The 24487-nt window shown below is 31.9% G+C and overlaps 1 protein-coding gene across 1 annotated transcript in view; it reads left to right on the top strand.

Moving 5' to 3' along the window:
- The window catches only part of angpt1 (angiopoietin 1), a 149446-nt gene that overhangs the window by 111064 nt on the left and 13895 nt on the right, over positions 1-24487 (top strand). The window contains exon 9 of the mRNA XM_030148140.1: positions 18535-18665. Within this exon, the coding sequence (XP_030004000.1) occupies positions 18535-18665 (131 nt within the window). The remainder of the gene's footprint in view (positions 1-18534; positions 18666-24487) is intronic.

Genomic DNA, 24487 nt, shown 5'->3' with positions numbered 1-24487 from the left:
CGGTGTCACCTTCATGTCTTCCACTGGAACACAACAAACGCTTAAGATGAAATCAAAAGATGAGAAACGACATATTTTTTAACAAAGTGCTGCAGCTGCCATCATTTTAACCCTTTCATGCATAGTGGTCACTACAGTGGACAGTTATTCTCCAGCTGTTCTATTGTATATTCATGGGTTTTGTTGTTTTAGTTCCATATCAGCCAACACAGTGGACACTTATGCATCATCACAAACACTGTAATTAAGACCATTTCTGTAACTTTGCTGTTCTTGATAAACCTGATCTGCAGTAACATGTTAAGTGTAAATCACTTGCTTATTATTGTTATTAGACTGTAATTAACTTTTTTTTTTTTTTAACAAAAAGGTTTTTTTTGCATATTATCTCCATGAAGTGACTAGTGACTAGTATTAGAGTATGTTAAAATGTGTAAAAACATCTGAATAGCAGCATTAAAAATGTTTTTATTTCATTGTTTTCACACAATATATCAGTAAATATGTTTCTTTGCTTCAAAAATTTCCAGCTGAGTGGACATTTTTGGAACTCCATTTAAAATAGGTTCAGAAGAAAATTTTCAATCGTATTCTTGTTTACATGCTTAAAGAGGAATAAAAACACTCAGGAAAACAAAAAATCTTGAATAAGGCTGCTAATTGTTATTAAACTGTCATTAACAGTTTTCTGAAACAAAAAGTTTTGTGGGTTTTTTTTTTTTTTGCATATCCTCCTGAGACCCAACAATGCATTTTGTCCTCTATAGTTTGACAATTTAACTTAAATGCTGTCCATTGCAAAGGACATTTCATTAAAAAAATCAATAAATAAATAAAAATGATTTTAAAAATGGATCTGAAAAAACTGTTGCATTATGCAGTTTCCAAACAAGTCAATTTTTTAGTGTAAAAAAGCTAAAATTGTCAATTTCCTGGGTCTCAGGAGGATATTATCTTCATGAAATGAGTAATAACGAGTATTAGAGTATGATAAAATGTGAGAAAACATCAGATTAGTGGCATTAAAAATGTTTTTATGTCATAGTTTTCACACAGTATATCACTTTCTGATGATGAGTTTTAAATACATGTTTCTTTGCTTCAAAAATTAAACGCATGGTGTCCAGCTAAGTGGATATTTTTGTAACTCCGTGAAAAAGAGGTTCATAAAAAAATTTCAATTGCATTGCTTTTTCATGCCTAAAGAGGAATAAAAACACTCAAGAAAAAAATATTGACTAAGGTTCTCTTAATTTATGCATCAAAGGGTTAATACATTTCAAATCATACGGAAAGATTTCACACACATTATACTGATCATTTCTACAAAGAATCTCTTGAACTTTGGAGGGGGTAACATACATTCTGTCAGCCGCTGTGTTTCAGGACTTGACACAAACCTCTCTAGAGTAATCCCTTCATAATGTTACGCTATGAAAGCAATATCCTCTGTTCAGAGTAACACAGTGTGTTGTGAAATGGGACGTGTCAGATAAAAGAAAGACTGCAAACAGGCGACATGTTCGCAGATCTGGGGCCTGGTGCCAATCACAGACCGTTCCAGTGTAATCCAACACATTTCTGCTCCGTGTGGGAAGAAAAGGGGACATATTTAGGTGAAGGAACATGTCTCCTATGGATGCCTTTTTCTGCTTTTAATTAAGAACAGTTGAATGCAAGTGCAGTTAATGTCGTTTCAACTTAAAAATGTAATTTGAACTACTCCTAATGCTTTAACAGTATTGTTGCGCTCATCCTTGATTTACATTCAGATGAACTTAACCCTTAAAGACCCAGTGGGACTTTTATGGCAGTTCCCAAGTGAATTTTCTCTATGTTTAACCTTTATTAAGCAATTTATCACCATTTATAATAGTATAATCCTCTGTATTTTTGCATTTTTTCAGTGAAAATCATGCATTTTCCTATATTTAATTTACAGATCATGTAGATCAGGGGTGTCAAACTCATTTTAGTTCAGGGGCCACGTCCCCCCAATATGATCTGAAGTGGGCCAGACCAGTTAATTAACAACATAATAATATATAAATAATGCCAACTCCAAACATTTCAATGTGTTTTATAGTGGAAAAAAAAGTAAAATTAAATTATGGAAATGTTTATATCTATAAACTGTCCTTTTAAAAATGTGAATAACATGAACAACCATGAAAAACTGAAATTTATTGAGAAAAATAAGTGCAATTTTAGCTCTATTTTGCCTCTGCTTATCATTTGTAAATGTGCACTACAACTCACAGATCACAATGGATCTGCAAATACACAAAATATCTAGTAACTGGCAGAATATTAGTCAAATTGAATTTACTCCTCTTAAGACATTTCTAGTTTTTCATATTTTTTGTGAAAGGCTAGTTTGTAAATGTACACATTTTCATGTAATTTCACTTTTATACACTAAAACAGAGGAAAAATTTGGAATTGTCATTATTTGTAGGTTTTTATGGTAGTATTTTACTGATCTGACTCACTTGAGACTAAAGTAAGGCTTTTTATGGCCCCTAAAGTAAAATGGTTAATTGTTAATATTTGAGTGTAATTTTTTCGTTTCACAAATTCATTCTAAGGGGCCAGATTGGACCCTTTGGCGGGCCGGTTTTGGCTCCCGGGCCGTATGTTTAACACCTGTGATGTAGATGTTCACATAAGCTCAGATAAAACAGATGAAGGTTAAAGAAAATGAAGAAAATAGCTTTTGTAATCTTAAAGGGAATATGTCTGTCATAGTATTTTCTCACAAAAGCAATTCTGGTTTTTGCTCTTGGTGCCATGTAAATATACTGCACATGCTCAGAAGATAATTGAAGTTATTTGCAGCTGGTCTTTGTACTTATGGTTTTGTCTGCCCCAAAATAACACTGTAGCTGCTTTAAGAAATGGGTAAACAGATGAACGTGAACCAGGCCAGAGTGGTGACATGTTCTCTTGATAGCCGGAGTTACTTTTTCAATCCTAATTTTACAAATTGCCTTTTTAACTCATAAAGACCCAGTGTTACTTTTGTGACACTTCCCAAATAAATATTTCTCTCTCTTTAACCTTTCTTAAGTGATTTATCACCATTTTTTATAATATTATCCTCTGTGTTTGTGGGGTTTTTTTTCTATATTGTTCATAAAATGTCAGATTAAAGTTGAGGGTTATTATATCAGAAACAGGCTCTCTTGCCAAATACTGAAACAGCAGAGCTTATACGATGCCTGTTTATTCCTTGGCTCCAGAAAAGAACATTAAGACTATGTATAAGGCTATGTGTGAACACGTACAGTATTTGATGTTGATGTGATAAAGATGAACCCATAAAGACCCAGTGTTACTTTTGTGGCAGTTCCCAAATGAATTTTTCTCCATATTTAACCTTTCCTAATTGACTTAACACCATTTATTGTAATATTATCTTCTTTATTTTGTGCTTTTTCACTGAAAATCTGGTAATTTCTTTTATTTAATTTACTGATCATGTAGATGTTCATAAAAGCTCAGATTAAAGTTGAGGGTTATTATGTCAGAAACAGAGAAAACTGAAGAAAAAGTGAGTTTTTCAGTAAAATCTATCATTGCCTGAACATAAACCAAGTGTTTCCATCCACTGTCATTGATCCAACTTCATGGGTTTTACTGGTGAATCAATGTTGTAGATGGCGACAGCGTTTCCGTGGTAACTACAATGCCTCTGAACATCCAAATGGGTCATATCTGATGACCATGAAAAGATAAATAACTGCATTTTACAACAGTTATTCACACATCTTGATAGAATTAGTTGATCAGAAGTTATTTAACATTTTAGATCAGTAGATAATTTTGGTCGATGATGGCTGTTTGGGTCTTTATGGGTTAAAAAAACAGGCTCAGTCAAACATTTGATCATATTATATTATTGTAACCGTGTTATTACATAAAATTAAGACTATTTCAATAACACTAAAGCCTCTGTGCGCCTGTCATTGCCAAAAAAATAAAGTCAAGTCAGGGGGTATCTTTTCTTTGTCTTGTGGTTCCACTCTTGTAGATATAGAATAGAATAGAATAGAATAGAATAGAATAGAATAGAATAGAATAGAATAGAATATTTGCCATTTGCACAGATACATCACAGTATAGGTACATTGGAATTCTTGTGTTTCCCTGAGTCACAGAGTAAGAAAAAGACATGAATAAAAACAGAAACAAAACATAAACACAGCTAAAACATATAAAAACAGTTATTGCACCGACAAACACAAATACACCTTTGTAAAACAGAGTACAGATCAGAAGAAAGAAAAAAAGTAAAAATAATAAAAATGATGATAAGAGTGCTGAAAGGTAAAAACAAGTTATTACACATTCAATTAAAATACTGGGAGGTAAATCAGTTTTGATATCAGGAAGATGCACAATGATGTATCGTAGAAACCAGCTAAAATTTGCTTAGAGGTCTTATTTCTGTCTTTGTGCATAAGAAATCAATATAAGAGAATCCCCAAAGGAACTTTGTGTTGGTAAATGCAAGTTCTGCAAATTGACAGGATTTCAGTTCTGTTGCAACATGTTGATGGTCATATGAACTATGTTTTCAGCTCAAAAATGTCCAGTTTCATCACAATTAATGCTATATTTTCATGTCACAAATGGCCAAGTTATATTTGAACTGAATTTACCTGAAAAACTAATATTCTATTCTTTTAGATTCCCCAGTTTTTCTTACAAGATTCTATCCTACATATCACATGTTTTATTTTTACAGGTTCAATATGGAGTATGGTGCTGATCCATCCTGCTTATGTTACGCCAATACATACATTAAGAATGTCACATGTCACTTTTTAAATCAACAGTTTTCTAATAATAAGCATTTTTATAAAGAAATAACAACTCTATATTGTTATTTACTCTTTAGTATGATGATAAACTATACAATAAATAATTCTGATACTAGTTTTTGCACAGGGATCATTAGTGTAAACGGTGACATGGCTGCTGAGCATCAGTATGATGGGATCTGTAACAACCATGTCACATCCGTCCACTGACACATTTTGTGTTTTTGTGTCAGCTGTTATTGTTTTAGATCCACAATACTAACATTTATGAATAAGAGCAGAATTAGCAATAGTAAGTCTATAAGTTTATTACTAATAAAGTACTGGTACTGACCAGAGCATCATGGGTAATGTCACGTCCGTCCACCAGCAAAAGTTTTCACATACACGTGCTATTCCAAATCCAATATTTCTGAAAATAGAGCTTCCACTGTCAAATAATATCAGTAGTCTGTGCACAAATGGATTAGCATTATTTCAACACAGTTCTATGCATTTCTTACAACTTTTTTTTTTTTTTTTACAAAAATTTCCACTCATTTGACCCCCTAAGTAAATTTTAGAAAGGAATTGGCCAGTCAATCTATCTTTATTATTATTATTATTATTATTATTATTATTATTATTATTCGTGGATCAACAGGTATTAAACAGTGACATCAGTAGATAGTTTAGGTCGACGGTGGATGTTTGGGTCTTTATGGGTAAAGGGAAAATCCATGTACAGGCTGTAAAAATGTACAAAACCCTCGTTGTGGAAGATGTCAAAAGAAAAGGGATTTTTTTTCCAAACGGGTTGCATTTTTAAAACATGATTTATAACAATGTTTAGACACAGTTTAATAAACTGTCAATCACGAAGCCTAGTTTTCCTTGGACTGGGTCTCAGATAAACATATCGCAGTCATCTGATTCCTCACCTGACCCTGCTACAACTCATTTCCCACGTACACAGTTTGCAGCTGTAATACTCCAGAGCATAGACTCATTATGACTGAAACTGAATCTGTATCAAAGCGTGAAGGCGTCACTTCTCCCAAATTACCAAAAAAAAGAAGCATTTTCTCACTTACGCATAGACATATTTAGTCATGCCAGTAGTTTTTGATTAATTCCTCCATGTTTTCACACATATATATATATATATGTGTGAAAACATGGAGGAATATAGGATATATATAAAAGCATTTGCAGCCACCCTAATAGAATACGGGTGAGTGCGATTTCATTAGTAATGTTTGATGCTAAATTGGGTGACCTACATGTACATTCACTTTGAAAATATGTTTAAAACAAACTAGACGTCCTTTCTGGGTATTTTAGAGATGGCGCTACATCAGTTGCATCATTTAGTGAAACCAAATACTTTCTTTTACAGCTCAGTATTGTATTTACTAATGAGCCTTGACCAATCGTACTTCTAATTTACTTTAACAGGAACAATCAGATTATGGTGCATTGCCTGTTAAGTTCACCATCTGGCTGATCAAATGTCTGCCTCCTAATACTTTTCATCACTCTGCTGTTTTTTTCCCCCTCTCTTCCCCTCTCTCAATGGGAAATGAATCTCTTTCTCTGAGTTCATTACTTGGCCCAGTCTCTGCATTACCCCACTTATCATTGAAGTGCATAATGGATGATAACAGGAAAAAACTGCAGATGTCAGTTGAGTTGAGGAGATTGTTGGTCTAGTAAATACGCAGCGCAGCCGGTAAACACAGCCGCCGACTATTTAAAGCAGCCTGTCAAAATGTCACGCTGAAAATCCCGCTTGATGATGTGACTTGGCGATTTGTCAGCGAGGCGTCGCACATCGCGGGGGCTTTGTAGAAAATGTGTAGCAGAGTCTGTTCTTTATCACAGTAGTAGCAGACCCCATCCTTGACACTGCATGTTTTTATTCCACAGAATCAGGAATTAAATGATAGAAGTCATACACTGTAAGAGCGGATAAGTGGAGTTTACTTAAATAATTTGAGTAAACCGGTTGCCTTAAAAAAATTAAGTAATGAGTAATGAAAACTTGAGTGTATTAAACTTAAATGCTTGATTTGACTGGAATTGCTATTTTAAGTACAACACACTAAATGCCAAGTTAATTTAACCCTTTCATGCATGAATTATGAGAACCTTAGTCAATATTTTTTTCTTGAGTTTTTATTCCTCTTTAGGCTTGAAAAAAACAATGCAATTGAATTTTTTTTATGAACCTATTTGTCATGGAGTTACAAAAATGTCCACATAACTGGACACTAGGCATTTAATTTTTGAAGCAAAGAAACATGTATTTAAAACTCATCATCAGAAAGTGATATACTGTGTGAAAATTATGAAATAAAAACATTCATCCATTCAACTTCAACTTTTTTGTACTTTCGACTATTTCTACAGATTAGTAGAATATACTCAACATTCTATAGCAGTGTTTTTCAACCTTAGGGTCGGGACCCCACGTGGGGTAGCCTGGGATTCAAATGGGGTCACCTGAAATGTCTAGTAATTGATAAAAAAATAAATATAAAAACTTTCTAATAAAAAATCTATGGTGAGTTGAGAGAGACAATCCCAATCCATAACAGACATGACAAACTGAAGCTGAAACTGAAGCACTGTGGTTCTGTTTATCTGTCAAATGTTCATTGTGGTCAGTTTCAGATGCTGCAGCTCTTTCATAATTCATAGTTTGAGTTCTTGTTTGTTCAGTATTAATTGTCAGCCTTGTAAATCCAAGCTGGACTGACTGTACATATCCTGACCAAGGAAAATCAAATTCTCCCTTTGAGCAGTAATCTACACCTGCACTGTAAAAAAAAAAAAATCCTGTTGTTGTTACGGAAAAAAACTGGCAGCTGTGGTTTCCAGAACAATATTGTAAAAAACACATCCAACTGTCAACATATTTACGGAGTAACATGTAGATTTAACATTTTAAACATTTACATTTAAATGAATGGACTGCACTTATACAGTGCATTTTCTACACCTTCATGGTGTCCAAAGCCACCAGGTCCATTTAAGGTTCAGTGTCTTCCATGGACACTTTGACATATGGACAGTCGGAGCCAGGATTCGAACCACCAACCCTTTGGTTATTGGACGAGCCGCTCTATCAACTCTACCAACCCATTCATTTACAACTTTAAAATGTTACATTGTTAAATGTTTACTTTTTATAACTTTTTTATAAAAAAAAAAAAAAAAAAGCAAATAGGCAGTTATTTCAACATTATGGTCTTGCAATTTAAACGGCACCACATTGTTATCTCCACCAGGAGGTATTGTGATCACTTTGCTTTGTGTGCGTGTGTGCTTGTTTGTTTGTTAGCAAGATAACTCAAAAAGTTATGGACAGATTTTCATGAAATTTTCATGAAATGTTGATACTGGCACAAGGAAGAAATGATTAAATTTTGGTGGTGATCAGGGGTGGGGGGGCCCACTGATCGGCCTTGGCGGAGGTCTGCGCTCTCTGAGTGCTTTTCTAGAAAAGACAGCGCACAACTAACAAACAAACACGGGGGGGGGGGGGGGGGGGGGGGGGCAGATCTGTCTTGGCGGTGGTCTGCGCTCTCTGAGTGCTTTTCTTGTTTATGAATTTTTTATTTTCTAAAAACAATAGAAATCCATCATTTCTACATACAAATCTGGTTTTGTTCACATACTCTTCCTGTAAAAACTACAGCTATATTTGATTCAATCGTTAACACAAAAATCTTTTTAAATAAACAACTTTGCATTGTATTGTCACTTACAGTTTTTTTATTTCACAATTTTACAACTTTTTGGTGTTAATTCTACAGTCATTTTTTAGTGTGGCTTTTCTGCCTCCATCCATAATAATATACAATATATAGACTAAATGTCATCTAAAATTAACGTTTATTTGCAACATAGTATAGCAAACTATTACATACCCCGTTTTGAATGTCTGGGGTCACTAGAAATTAGTGATGTTAAAATGGAGTCACGAGCCAAAAAAGGTTGGGAACCACTGTTTTATAGTAATGTAATAAAACCGAAACCATTTAGGTCCATTGTAATTAAAGCATTCTGGTAAATACAAAGTCTGTGCTTACAGTGTGCTGCTCGTAACTGAGGCAGTGTGTTGGGATGTGAGTTTCCCCTGAACTGGAACATATCTGGAAACACATCTGCTGCCTTGTAGATTCGTGGTAATACTTCAGGATGCGTCATGGCTGATGTACTGTACGAACGTGCACACATACGCAGGAAACTACAGTTGTGTTCATACGCTAAAGTGCTAATAATATGCTCAAAGGCCCTTATCCAAACTTGCCATGTCCGCTGGTCATTTTGTGCCACTGATTACACACATGACTCACCCGTACGTTGTAGGATTACACATATTGGTTTAATGGCTTAGCCAATTCCCCTCTGCGACCTGCAGTCACACTTTTTACTCTAAGGTACAAATCAGCCCTTTACACAGCTGTCCAAATACAGGAGTCTTTCACTTTAAATGACTTTCTTTTCTTTCTTTTAAGGGCAGTCCGCCCGTCTGTTTGTGTTTCCTTGAGGTATTCAACCTGGAGCCTCGATGTTTTCTTACAAATACTTGAAAATGTTAGAGCTTCGACATCATCTGGAACATGACAGATTGTTTTCAGAGTACAAAGTTGGAGTTTTCAGATGTTTTAAACAGGATGATTGAAGATGCTTTTTAGCGGGAAAAACAAAACATTTAAAAAGGAAAGAGATCCAAGAGACTCATATGACAAAAAATTAACCCCTAAGGACCCAGTGTGACTTTTATGGCAGTTCCCAAAGGAATTTTTGTCTTTACTTTACCTTTCCCAAGTGATTTATTACCATTTATTATCATATAGGCTGAATTTGTGTTATATGTGTTATATTATGGTTTTGTTTGTTCAAAAATAATAATATTTGAGCATTGAAACCCGATGTATCAAATACACTACAAACAAAAAGTTAAGGATCTTTTTAATTTTTAGGCTATTTTTTTCCTGTTGGGATTCTTGCACAGCGCTTTTTACTTTTTTGTGCGTGAATTGAATTGAAACACATTTTTTAAATGACCAGACATAGCTTTATTTACAAATGGCAAAAATGACCAAAAAAAGACAAAAAATAAATAAATATCCTTAACTTTTTGTTTGTATTGTATGATACAGGGTTAATTTCCTGATCATACAGATGTTCATAAAAGCTCAAACTAATGTTGAGGGTTATTATTAAAAAAATGTCAGTTCCGAAATGAATTTTTCTCTCTATTTTACCTTTCCCAAGTCATTTATCACCATTTATTGTAACATTATCCTCTGCATTGTGTGATTTTTCAGTGTAAATCATTTATTTTCCTATATTTAATTTACTGTTAATGTAGATTTTCATATAAGCTCAAGTTAAAGTTGAGGGTTATTATATTAAAAACAGAAAAAAAAAGTTGTATTTGTCAGATGTTTTAAACAAGATGATTGAAGATGCTTTTTAGTGGGAAAAAAAAATGTTTAAAAAGGAAAGAGAGCCAAGAGACTCATATGACAAAAAATTAACCCATAAGGACCCAGTGTGACTTTTATGGCAGTTTCCAAAGGAATTTTTCTCTTTACTTTACCTTTCCCAAGTGATTTATTACCATTTATTATCATATAGGCTGAATTTGTGTTATATATGTTATATGATGTCTTTGTTTGTTCAAAAATAGTAATATTTGAGCATTGAAACCCGATGTATCAAATACACTACAAACAAAAAGTTAAGGATATTTTTAATCTTTGGGCTGTTTTTTCCAGTTGGGATTCTTGCACAGCGCTTTTTACTTTTTCGTGCGTGAATTGAATATTTTTTTAATGACCAGACATAGTTTTATTTACAAATGGCAAAAATGACCAAAAAAGACAAAAAAAAATAAATAAATATCCTTAACTTTTTGTTTGTAGTGTATGATACAAAATTGAAATTCATACATGAAAATTGATATTTAAGAAAAAAAATTGGGTTGTTCAGAAAGACCAATAAAGACTCCGGTTTCAAAGAACTGGAATTTTCTTTCAATGATTTAATGGTTCAGGCTTTACAGGGTTAATTTACTGATCATGAAGATGTTCATAAAAGCTCAAATTAATGTTTAGGGTCATTATATAAAAAAAATAAAAAATAAAAAAAAAATATGGTAGTTCCTAAATGAATTTTTCTGTCTATTTTACCTTTCCCAAGTCATTTATCACCATTTATTATAACATTATCCTCTGCATTTTGTGTTTTTTCAACGTAAATCATTTATTTTCCTACATTTAATTTACGGCTAATGTAGATTTTCATATAAGCTCAAATTAAAGTTGAGGATTATTATATTAAACACAGAAAAAAACTTGGATTTGTCAGATGTTTTAAACGAGAGTAATGAAGATGCTCTTTACTGGGAAAAACAAAACATTTAAAAAGGAAAGCGATCCAAGAGACTCATATGACTAAAAATTAACCCATGAGGACCCAGTGTGACTTTTATGGCAGTTTCCATATTAATGTTTCTCTCTATTTTACCTTTCCCAAGTGATTTATTACCATTTATTATCATGTTATCAGCTGAATTTGCATTTCATCATCTTTTTTCTTATTTTTAATTTACTGATCATGTAGATGCTGATAAAAGTAAAGGATTATTGAATCAAAACAGGAAAAAACTGCAGACTTATCTCATAAAATCGCTTTTGTATGTCACGCCAGTTCTTATGGCATTTGGCGTGCTATACATATGCATTTTCATTCTTTCGCTTGTTATTCAACGCCATTTGGTTGCATGTCAATTTATGTTAAGATCTCTGGTTTACATATCCGTAACCGCTCACCCTAACCCTAACAACTAATCGCGTGGTATTTGACGCAGTGTGAACATACATGCGGAAAGCTTATAATGCATACAGATAACACGCCAATTAAAAGTGGCGTGTGTATTTATGCAATTCATGATATCACGCTGAAAAACTGTAGAAAATGTGACTTGTTCAGTAAAATCTATCATTAATTGAACATAAACCCAGTGTGTCCATCCACTGTCATTGATCCAACTCCATGGGTTTTACTTGTAAATCAGTGTTGTAGAAGATGACGGTGTTTCTATGGTAACTACACAGCCTCTGAACATCCAAAATGGTCATATCTGATGACCATGAAAAGATCACGAATTCAATTTTACATCAGTAATTTACTTTGATTTATAGAATTAGTGGATGAACAGTTTAGATCAGTAGATGGTTTAGGTCACAGGTGTCAAACATGCGGCCCGTGGGCCAAAACCGGCCCGCCAAAGGTTCCAATCTGGCCCCTGGGAAGAATTTGCAAAGTGCAGAAGATATTAACAGTCAAGGGTGTCAAACTAAAAAAAATAATAGCATAATAACCTACAAATAATGACTCCAAATTTTCTTTTTGGTTTCATGTGAAAAAAATAATGACTTCATTCTTATAAATAATAGCAACACCAATTTTTTTTTTCTCTTATCTTTTCAAAGAACATTAAATTCTGATATCCTTTAATAATAAAACGTCAATAACCTGAACAAATATGAACAACCTGAAATGTGTAAAGAAAAATAAGTGTAATTTTAACAATATTCTGCCTATTTTGTACCTTGGTAGATCTGATCTGTTATGCACATGTATTAATCATAAGTTGAGGCAGAATATTGATCAGATTTTTCTTATTATTTCTTCTTATTTTTCTTCAGAAATATCAGTTTTTTCAGCTTATTCACATCTTTTTTAGTTTGGATAGTTTGTAAAATATACATGTTTTCATCATTTAATGTTATTTTTTGCATACAAAAATTTGGAGTTGTCATTATTTATAAGTTATTATGCTATTATTTTACCGGTCCGGCCCACTGGAGATCAAATTGAGTTGAATGTGCACAGTAAAATCGTCAGTGTTTATATAACACTTAAAGAGTTAATTTTAACACTACCTCAGTGAACATATGGTCCCTATCTACAAAGTGTAAAATTTACACTGAGCATAGAGTTACATTTCCAGAGTCAACTTTACTCTAGTAAGAGTTAATATTTTACACTACACGAATTAGTGTCAATCAAGTTTTACACTATGTGAGAAGTAACACCCATAGTGTTATTCATATCCAACACTGAAGAGTTAAGTGTTAAGAAATAACTTTTCCAGTGTTAAACCTACTTAACACTACATGTTGATAAATAAATTACTCCAAAGAGTGTTGATTTCTAACTGCTTCCTACCGGTGTTACATATGACATACTATAGTCCCAGTGCCTGCAGGGGGGGAAAAAGATACAATTATTTCTGTACCCAATTTATTCTAAGTAAAAATGAAATACTGCAATTAAAAGTAAACATAAAATGACATGTAAAATGAAAGCCGCCGACCCGATATCACGTTTTCCATTTGAAATTCGGTATTTGAAAACACGTACCCAACATTGACGACGACGACGTAACTATATTCTTGCACACAGAATCTGCTTGGATGAAATAACAAAAGCAAGAGTTTATTTACACAAAATTACAAACGCAATTTTTTGATGCGAGGAAGATGGCGGTGCCAGAGTCCAACTTCTCACTCAGTTTGAGCATGGAGGTTGGTGGGCGGGGCTTTTCAGAGTCATTATTTTTTAACACTGAAAGGAATCTTGCTCTTATCGGTGTTGAATTAACTTTGAGAGTCAATGTACAGGGTGGGGAAGCAAAATTTACAATGAACATTTAGTTGTTTTTTCTCAGCAGGCACTACGTCAGTTGTTTTGAAACCAAACATATATTGATGTCATAATCATACCTAACACTATTATCCATACCTTTTCACAAACTTTTGCCCATATGAGTAATCAGGAAAGCAAACGTCAAAGAGTGTGTGATTTGCTGAATGCACTCGTCACACCAAAGGAGATTTCAAAAATAGTTGGAGTGTCCATAAAGACTGTTTATAATGGAAAGAAGAGAATGACTATGAGCAAAACTACTACGAGAAAGTCTGGAAGATACTATTAAAGAAGAATAGGAGAAGTTGTCACCCCAATATTTGAGGAACACTTGCGCAAGTTTCAGGAAGCGTGTGAAGGCAGTTATTGAGAAAGAAGGAGGACACATAGAATAAAAACATTTTCTATTATGTACATTTTCTTGTGGCAAATAAATTCTCATGACTTTCAATAAACTAATTGGTCATACACTGTCTTTCAATCCCTGCCTCAAAATATTGTAAATTTTGCTTCCCCACCCTGTACTTGTACACTGAATATATGACACTGACAGTGTAAAACCTCTGTAAACTCCAATTACTTATACCGACACTGGAAGTTATCTTGTTAAATTTTACTCTGTCCATTGCTTGAATTGCATTTTGCTTGAAGTGAGCAAAAAAAATCATGAATTAACCCTTTATACGGTACTCATTGAAATACTCTGAAATCCAAAATTTCAACTTGTGTCATTAGACATTGTCATCTACCATCTCTTGCCTTAAAACATCTGAGCAGTACTTGCTAAAAAGTCAACACATTCAAAAAAAAAATCCGCCAATGGAACAAGTGAAAATTATCTTGGTAAGATTTAAGCAAAAAAATCTTGAATTAAAAAAAAAAAAAAAATCTTAAGTAAAAAAAATAATAATAATCTTGAATTAAGCAAAAAAAAATCTTGAATTAAGCAAAAAAAATCTTGAATTAAGCAAAAACAAATCTTGAATTAAGCAAAAAAAAATCTGCAAATGGAACAAGTGAAAATCATCTTGGTAAGATTTAAGCAAAAAAAAAAAAAAAAAAAAAATCTTGAATTAAGCAAAAAAAAATCTTGAATTAAGAAAAAAGAAAATCTTGAATTAAGCAAAAAAAAAAAATATCTTGAATTAAGCAAAAAAAAATAAAAATAAAAATCTTGAATTAAGCAAAAACAAATCTTGAATTAAGCAAAAAAAAATCTGCAAATGGAACAAGTGAAAATCATCTTGGTAAGATTTAAGCAAAAAAAAAAAAAAAAAAAAATCTTGAATTAAGCAAAAAAAAATCTTGAATTAAGAAAAAAGAAAATCTTGAATTAAGCAAAAAAAATATCTTGAATTAAGCAAAAAAAAATCTTGAATTAAGCAAAAAAAAATCTTGACTTAAGCAAAAAAATCTGCCAATGGAACAAGTGAAAATTATCTTGGTAAGATTTCTTGGAATAAGATTTTCCAGATCTATTGTCTAAAAATAAGCTCTTATATCTCACTGAAAAGTTCCTCTTTAGGTGATTATGTCTTATTTTAAGTGTGATGAGATATTTTGATTAGAAATGAGAAAAATACACTTGGTAAGATTTAGATTTTTACAGTGTTCAACACAGTCTTATATATAGTCTTAATGTTCTTTTTTGGAGCCAAAGAATAAACAGTCACCATATAAGCTCTGCTGTTACAGTATTAGGCAAGAGTGCCACCTACAGAATCCAAAAACTAACTTAAAAAAAAGATGTCACAGGACAAAGTGGACAGACTGTTTTTCAAGTGATCCTGGGAATATGTAGGTTTTATATTAAACTTGTGGTGTGTAGTGACATAACATATTACATGGGTCTCCGAGGAGCCGGGCTTTAACTGTTACAAGTTCCACGTGTTCACATTAGGCCGTTACATGTTCCACATGTTCACACAGGCCTACGAGGACTAACTGGAGATTTCTCAAAGTGTGCACTGTGAACTTCTTGGCTGTCTGGAGCTCCCAATATGCTTCTGAGAAATAAATTCATTTTTCAGTGGTTTTAAACTATTATTTAAGGCCAGTGTCTTGGGATTAGTCAAAACTGAAAACAAAGTAAAATCATTTTAATAAGAACCATAAGTTCAGATGTGTCCATTATCTGTGATTTAGAACCTTTTTATGCACTTCTCTTAATTAAAAACAATGTACGATATTGACAACCCTTTTAGTTAAGCAACTTTTTCAGCTTTATTAATTAGAAGCCTTGACGTTTAACTTTTGGCCCCTAAAATGTAATCAGTCTTCGAGTCCAAGTGAACATTCGTGCCAAATTTGAAGAAAAAAAAAAAAAAAAAAAACCCTTTAAGGCGTTTCTGAGATCGCAACTCACAAGAGTTAAGTTGATCTATTGGATGTATTCTTTTACATTACTTCTATGAATCTTTGTCACAATTGGCTTATAAATTCTTTCAACATAACCAAGAAATGTATTAAGCACAGCAGCCATGACTTTAGTCCAATAAAATGTAATTAGTTCATCATTGAGTCAAAGTGAATATTTGAGCTGAATTGGATCAAATTCCCTCAAATTCGTCCCGACTGTTCATAAGTACAGGTGTTAGGTCACAGCACCGCGGCTCTGGAATGTTCTCCATGAGCATCTGAGGGCTCCACAGACTGTGGATTCTTATGGATGGTGGAATTTTCTCATTCAAAGAGCTTATGGACAATCCTAAATTTTGAGCTTTTAATTGTGTTTTTATTGTTTTGTGTCCTTTTGTAGCACTTTTCTATCACAGATGTAAAGTGCCTTCCAAATCAAATGTATTATTACTATTATTATTATTATTAGTAGTAGTAGTAGTAGTAGTAGCAGCAGCTGGGGCACCGCTACCAATTGTGGGCCCCATGAAAGCTAAACGATGTGGGCCCTTTATAAAATTCAGTATGTTATCAATTTGTCGGAGCAGGGTAGGGGCAGCAGTTATATATGTGGGGGTGTGGTCCATAACAAATGTAACTATTGCTGGTGTGAGGCGAAAGTGAAACTGAACAGCATCTGACCTCCCAGCTTCTGTGCCTCTATTGTACAACAGATCTTACACAGTATTTTCATAACTTTTAACCTGGATCCACTGGGCCCCCCAGAAATACTGGGCCCCATGAATTTGTAATGTTTACCCCCCCTTTACGGTGCCCCAGAGTAGTAGGAGTAGTAGTAGTAGTAGTGTTAGTATTGATGATGGTGGTAGTAGTAGTGGTGGCAGTGGTAGTGGTGGTGGTAGTAGTGGTAGTATTGATAGTAGTAGTAGTGGTAGTGGTAGTAGCAGTGGTGGTAGTGGTGGTAGTAGTAGTAGTAGTGGTAGTATTGATAGGAGTAGTAGTAGTAGTGGTAGTATTGATGGTAGTAGTAGTAGTAGTAGTGGTGGTAGTAGTAGTAGTAGTAGTGGTGGTGGTGGTAGTAGTAGTAGTGGTAGTATTGATGGTAGTAGTAGTAGTGGTAGTGGTGGTGGTAGTCGTAGTAGTGGTAGTAGTGGTGGTGGTAGTAGTAGTAGTGGTAGTATTGATGGTAGTAGTAGTAGTGGTGGTAGTAGTAGTGGTAGTAGTGGTGGTGGTAGTAGTAGTAGTGGTAGTATTGATGGTAGTAGTAGTAGTGGTAGTGGTGGTGGTAGTCGTAGTAGTGGTAGTAGTGGTGGTGGTAGTAGTAGTAGTGGTAGTATTGATGGTAGTAGTAGTAGTGGTGGTAGTAGTAGTGGTAGTAGTGGTGGTGGTAGTAGTAGTAGTGGTAGTATTGATGGTAGTAGTAGTAGTGGTAGTGGTGGTGGTAGTCGTAGTGGTAGTATTGATGGTGGTGGTAGCAGTAGTAGTGGTGGTAGTAGTACTAGTGGTAGTCGTAGTAGTATTAGTAGTTGTAGTAGTAGTAGTGGTTGTTGTAGTAGTAGTAGTAGTAGTAGTAGTAGTAGTGGTTGCAGTAGTAGTATTAGTAGTGGTAGTAGTAGCAGTAGTGGTGGTGGTGGTAGTAGTAGTAGTGGTAGCGGTGGTGGTAGTAGTAGTAGTAGTAGTAGTAGTAGTAGTAGTAGTGGTTGTAGTATTAGTAGTATTAACTTTGACCTTTGGCCACCAAAATGCAATCACTTCATCCTTGAATAAAAGTGAATATTTATGCAAAATGTGATCAAATTCTTTTAAAGTGATCCCGACCACTCATTAGAATGTGCTGGCATTAGGTCACATCAACCTTGACCTTTGACCTTTGGCCACTAAACTACAATTAGTTCATCCATGAGTCCAAGTATTCCCTCTAGACATTCCTGATCATTCCTAGGAGAAAAAAAAGTACAAATATTAGGTCACAGCAACCTTGACCTTTGACCTTTGACCTCTAAATTGTAATTACTTCATCCTGGAGTCCAGGTGAATATTTATGATGATAATAAACACAGATACATGAGACCTCCTTATACAGATGCATGGACACTTCAACTAAAACGGTAAAAACTACAGTGAAACATTAAGTCTAACAGAACCACTTTACACTTGGCCACCAAAGGAGAAAAGAGAAAACGGTGCAGTTGCAGAGCTGCCGTCTGGAAGGCTGATCTCTTTAACAGGTTGCTTATTGCTCTTTTGCTGCATGTAGCTGTTACAGGTCAACATTCAATGATTTAGACTGTCGCTGAGGTGTAAATTAATGCACTGTGGCCCTGCCGACGGAAATGGCTTTAACAGACATTCCTTCCACTGCATACTCTTGCATTTCTCTCATGTTACCCTCCCATTTTTTTTTGACTCTTTATTTTATATTCTCTATATGTTGTTCCAGGTGTCCTACATGTAGTCAATCACAACAAAAAATAAACTCTCTCAGGAGACATTTGGTTTGGTCCATGTTATGTCTTCTTGCTGTCTTTATTGCTTACCTTGCTCACACCACCATATCCCCTCGTCTCCCGGTTTCCTCCCCCGCCAATGTGTTTTCATGTCCTGACTCCCTCCGTTTCCTCCTCTTGATTTCTTTCAGGCTGTTCCTGAAAAGTCACAGTGGGACCGCAGGCAGACAGAGCAGTCTGGTAATCCACGGAGCAGACTTCAGCACCAAGGACGTGGACAACGATAACTGCTTGTGCAAGTGCGCCCTCATGCTAACTGGGGGTAAGTGCACTGAACATTGACAGCAGAACAGGCTAGTACAGCTCAGCAGAATCAGAACACATATTTTGTTAAACCCACCTTTTTTACCTTCACCAGGAAGTATTGTGGTCACGTTGCTTTGTGTTTGTGTGTTTGTTACCTCCACCGAGGAGGTTATGTTTTTGGTGGTGTTGGTTTGTCTGTTTGTGTGCAAGGTAACTCAAAAAGTTATGGACGGATTTGGATGGAAATTTCAGGAAATGTTGATACTGGCACACGGAACAAATGATTAAATTTTGGTGGTGATCGGGGGTGGGGGGAGTGGGGGGGGGGGGCCTGATCTGCCTTGGCGGAGGTCTGCGTTCTATGAGTGCTTTTCTTGAAAAGACAGCGCAGAAAATGCTCTATCCATTTCATAACAATAATACACACATCAAAAACAAAAATAAACTCTATCCATTTCATAACAATAATGCACATATCAAAAACAAAAATAAACTCTATCCATTTCATAACAATAATGCACATATCAAAAACAAAAATAAACTCTTTCCATTTCATAACAATAATGCACATATCAAAAACAAAAATAAACTCTTTCCATTTCATAACAATAATGCACATATCAAAAAAAAAAATAAACTCTATCCATTTCATAACAATGATGCACATATCAAAAACAAAAATAAACTCTATCCATTTCATAACAATAATGCACATATCAAAAACAAAAATAAACTCTTTCCATTTCATAACAATAATGCACATATCAAAAACAAAAATAAACTCTATCCATTTCATAACAATAATGCACATATCAAAAACAAAAATAAACTCTATCCATTTCATAACAATAATGCACATATTAAAAACAAAAAATAAACTCTATCCATTTCATAACAATGATGCACATATCAAAACAAAAATAAACAATTTTATAACAATAATACACATATCAAAAACAAAAATAAACTGTATCCATTTCATAACAATAATGCACATATCAAAAACAAAAATAAACTCTATCCATTTCATAACACTAATGCACATATCAAAAACAAAAAATAAACTCTATCCATTTCATAACAATAATGCACATATTAAAAACAAAAATAAACTCTAGCCATTTCATAACAATAATGCACATATCAAAACAAAAATAAACTCTATCCATTGCATAACAATAATGCACATATCAAAAACAAAAATAAACTATTTTATAACAATAATACATATATCAAAAACAAAAATAAACTCTTTCCATTTCATAACAATAATGCACATATCAAAAACAAAAATAAACTCTATCCATTTCATAACAATAATGCACATATCAAAACCAAAAATAAACTCTATCCATTTCATAACAATAATGCACATATCAAAAACAAAAAATAAACTCTATCCATTTCATAACAATGATGCACATATCAAAAACAAAAATAAACAATTTTATAACAATAATACACATATCAAAAACAAAAATAAACTGTATCCATTTCCTAACAATAATGCACATATCAAAAACCAAAATAAACTCTATCCATTTCATAACACTAATGCACATATCAAAAACAAAAAATAAACTCTATCCATTTCATAACAATAATGCACATATCAAAAACAAAAATAAACTCTATCCATTGCATAACAATAATGCACATATCAAAACAAAATAAACTCTATCCATTTCATAACAATAATGCACATATCAAAAACAAAAATAAACTCTATCCATTTCATAACAATAATGCACATATCAAAAACAAAAATAAACTATCAATTGCATAACAATAATACACACATCAAAAACAAAAATAAACTCTATCCATTTCATAACAATAATGCACATATCAAAAACAAAAATAAACTCTTTCCATTTCATAACAATAATGCACATATCAAAAACAAAAATAAACTCTATCCATTGCATAACAATAATGCACATATCAAAAACAAAAATAAACTCTTTCCATTTCATAACAATAATGCACATATCAAAAACAAAAATAAACTCTATCCATTTCATAACAATAATGCACATATCAAAACAAAAATAAACAATTTTATAACAATAATACACATATCAAAAACAAAAATAAACTGTATCGATTTCATAACAATAATGCACATATCAAAAACAAAAATAAACTCTTTCCATTTCATAACAATAATGCACATATCAAAACAAAAATAAACTCTATCCATTTCATAACAATAATGCACATATCAAAAACAAAAATAAACTCTATCCATTTCATAACAATACTGCACATATCAAAAACAAAAATAAACTCTATCCATTTCATAACAATGATGCACATATCAAAACAAAAATAAACAATTTTATAACAATAATACACATATCAAAAACAAAAATAAACTGTATCCATTTCATAACACTAATGCACATATCAAAAACCAAAAATAAACTCTATCCAGTTCATAACAATAATGCACATATTAAAAACAAAAATAAACTCTATCCATTGCATAACAATAATGCACATATCAAAAACAAAAATAAACTATTTTATAACAATAATACATATATCAAAAACAAAAATAAACTCTTTCCATTTCATAACAATAATGCACATATCAAAAACAAAAATAAACTCTATCCATTTCATAACAATAATGCACATATCAAAAACAAAAATAAACTCTATCCATTTCATAACAATAATGCACATATCAAAAACAAAAAATAAACTCTGTCCATTTCATAACAATGATGCACATATCAAAAACAAAAATAAACAATTTTGTAACAATAATACACATATCAAAAACAAAAATAAACTGTATCCATTTCATAACAATAATGCACATATCAAAAACCAAAATAAACTCTATCCATTTCATAACACTAATGCACATATCAAAAACAAAAAATAAACTCTGTCCATTTCATAACAATGATGCACATATCAAAAACAAAAATAAACAATTTTGTAACAATAATACACATATCAAAAACAAAAATAAACTGTATCCATTTCATAACAATAATGCACATATCAAAAACCAAAATAAACTCTATCCATTTCATAACACTAATGCACATATCAAAAACAAAAATAAACTCTATCCATTTCATAACAATAATGCACATATCAAAAACAAAAATAAACTCTTTCCATTTCATAACAATAATGCACATATCAAAAACAAAAATAAACTCTTTCCATTTCATAACAATAATGCACATATCAAAAAAAAAAAAAAACTCTATCCATTTCATAACAATGATGCACATATCAAAAACAAAAATAAACTCTATCCATTTCATAACAATAATGCACATATCAAAAACAAAAATAAATTCTTTCCATTTCATAACAATAATGCACATATCAAAAACAAAAATAAACTCTATCCATTTCATAACAATAATGCACATATCAAAAACAAAAATAAACTCTATCCATTTCATAACAATAATGCACATATTAAAAACAAAAATAAACTCTATCCATTTCATAACAATGATGCACATATCAAAACAAAAATAAACAATTTTATAACAATAATACACATATCAAAAACAAAATAAACTGTATCCATTTCATAACAATAATGCACATATCAAAAACAAAAATAAACTCTATCCATTTCATAACACTAATGCACATATCAAAAACAAAAAATAAACTCTATCCATTTCATAACAATAATGCACATATTAAAAACAAAAATAAACTCTAGCCATTTCATAACAATAATGCACATATCAAAACAAAAATAAACTCTATCCATTGCATAACAATAATGCACATATCAAAAACAAAAATAAACTATTTTATAACAATAATACATATATCAAAAACAAAAATAAACTCTTTCCATTTCATAACAATAATGCACATATCAAAAACAAAAATAAACTCTATCCATTTCATAACAATAATGCACATATCAAAACCAAAAATAAACTCTATCCATTTCATAACAATAATGCACATATCAAAAACAAAAATAAACTCTATCCATTTCATAACACTAATGCACATATCAAAACAAAAATAAACTCTATCCATTTCATAACAATAATGCACATATCAAAAACAAAAATAAACTCTTTCCATTTCATAACAATAATGCACATATCAAAAACAAAAATAAACTCTTTCCATTTCATAACAATAATGCACATATCAAAAAAAAAAAAAACTCTATCCATTTCATAACAATGATGCACATATCAAAAACAAAAATAAACTCTATCCATTTCATAACAATAATGCACATATCAAAAACAAAAATAAATTCTTTCCATTTCATAACAATAATGCACATATCAAAAACAAAAATAAACTCTATCCATTTCATAACAATAATGCACATATCAAAAACAAAAATAAACTCTATCCATTTCATAACAATAATGCACATATTAAAAACAAAAAATAAACTCTATCCATTTCATAACAATGATGCACATATCAAAACAAAAATAAACAATTTTATAACAATAATACACATATCAAAAACAAAAATAAACTGTATCCATTTCATAACAATAATGCACATATCAAAAACAAAAATAAACTCTATCCATTTCATAACACTAATGCACATATCAAAAACAAAAATAAACTCTATCCATTTCATAACAATAATGCACATATTAAAAACAAAAATAAACTCTATCCATTTCATAACAATAATGCACATATCAAAACAAAAATAAACTCTATCCATTGCATAACAATAATGCACATATCAAAAACAAAAATAAACTATTTTATAACAATAATGCACATATCAAAAACAAAAATAAACTCTTTCCATTTCATAACAATAATGCACATATCAAAAACAAAAATAAACTCTATCCATTTCATAACAATAATGCACATATCAAAAACAAAATAAACTCTATCCATTTCATAACAATAATGCACATATCAAAAACAAAAATAAACTCTATCCATTTCATAACAATGATGCACATATCAAAAACAAAAATAAACAATTTTATAACAATAATACACATATCAAAAACAAAAATAAACTGTATCCATTTCCTAACAATAATGCACATATCAAAAACCAAAATAAACTCTATCCATTTCATAACACTAATGCACATATCAAAAACAAAAAATAAACTCTATCCATTTCATAACAATAATGCACATATCAAAAACAAAAATAAACTCTATCCATTGCATAACAATAATGCACATATCAAAACAAAAATAAACTCTATCCATTGCATAACAATAATGCACATATCAAAAACAAAAATAAACTCTATCCATTTCATAACAATAATGCACATATCAAAAACAAAAATAAACTATCAATTGCATAACAATAATACACACATCAAAAACAAAAATAAACTCTATCCATTTCATAACAATAATGCACATATCAAAAACAAAAATAAACTCTTTCCATTTCATAACAATAATGCACATATCAAAAACAAAAATAAACTCTATCCATTGCATAACAATAATGCACATATCAAAACAAAAATAAACTCTTTCCATTTCATAACAATAATGCACATATCAAAAACAAAAATAAACTCTATCCATTTCATAACAATAATGCACATATCAAAACAAAAATAAACAATTTTATAACAATAATACACATATCAAAACAAAAATAAACTGTATCGATTTCATAACAATAATGCACATATCAAAAACAAAAATAAACTCTTTCCATTTCATAACAATAATGCACATATCAAAAACAAAAATAAACTCTATCCATTTCATAACAATAATGCACATATCAAAAACAAAATAAACTCTATCCATTTCATAACAATAATGCACATATCAAAAACAAAATAAACTCTATCCATTTCATAACAA

This window comes from Sphaeramia orbicularis, chromosome 11 (genome assembly GCF_902148855.1).
Source record: "Sphaeramia orbicularis chromosome 11, fSphaOr1.1, whole genome shotgun sequence".
In the NCBI taxonomy this organism is placed as follows: domain Eukaryota; kingdom Metazoa; phylum Chordata; class Actinopteri; order Kurtiformes; family Apogonidae; genus Sphaeramia; species Sphaeramia orbicularis.
The sequence above is the reverse complement of the archived record's forward strand: the minus strand, read 5'-3'. Positions and strand labels throughout refer to the sequence as shown.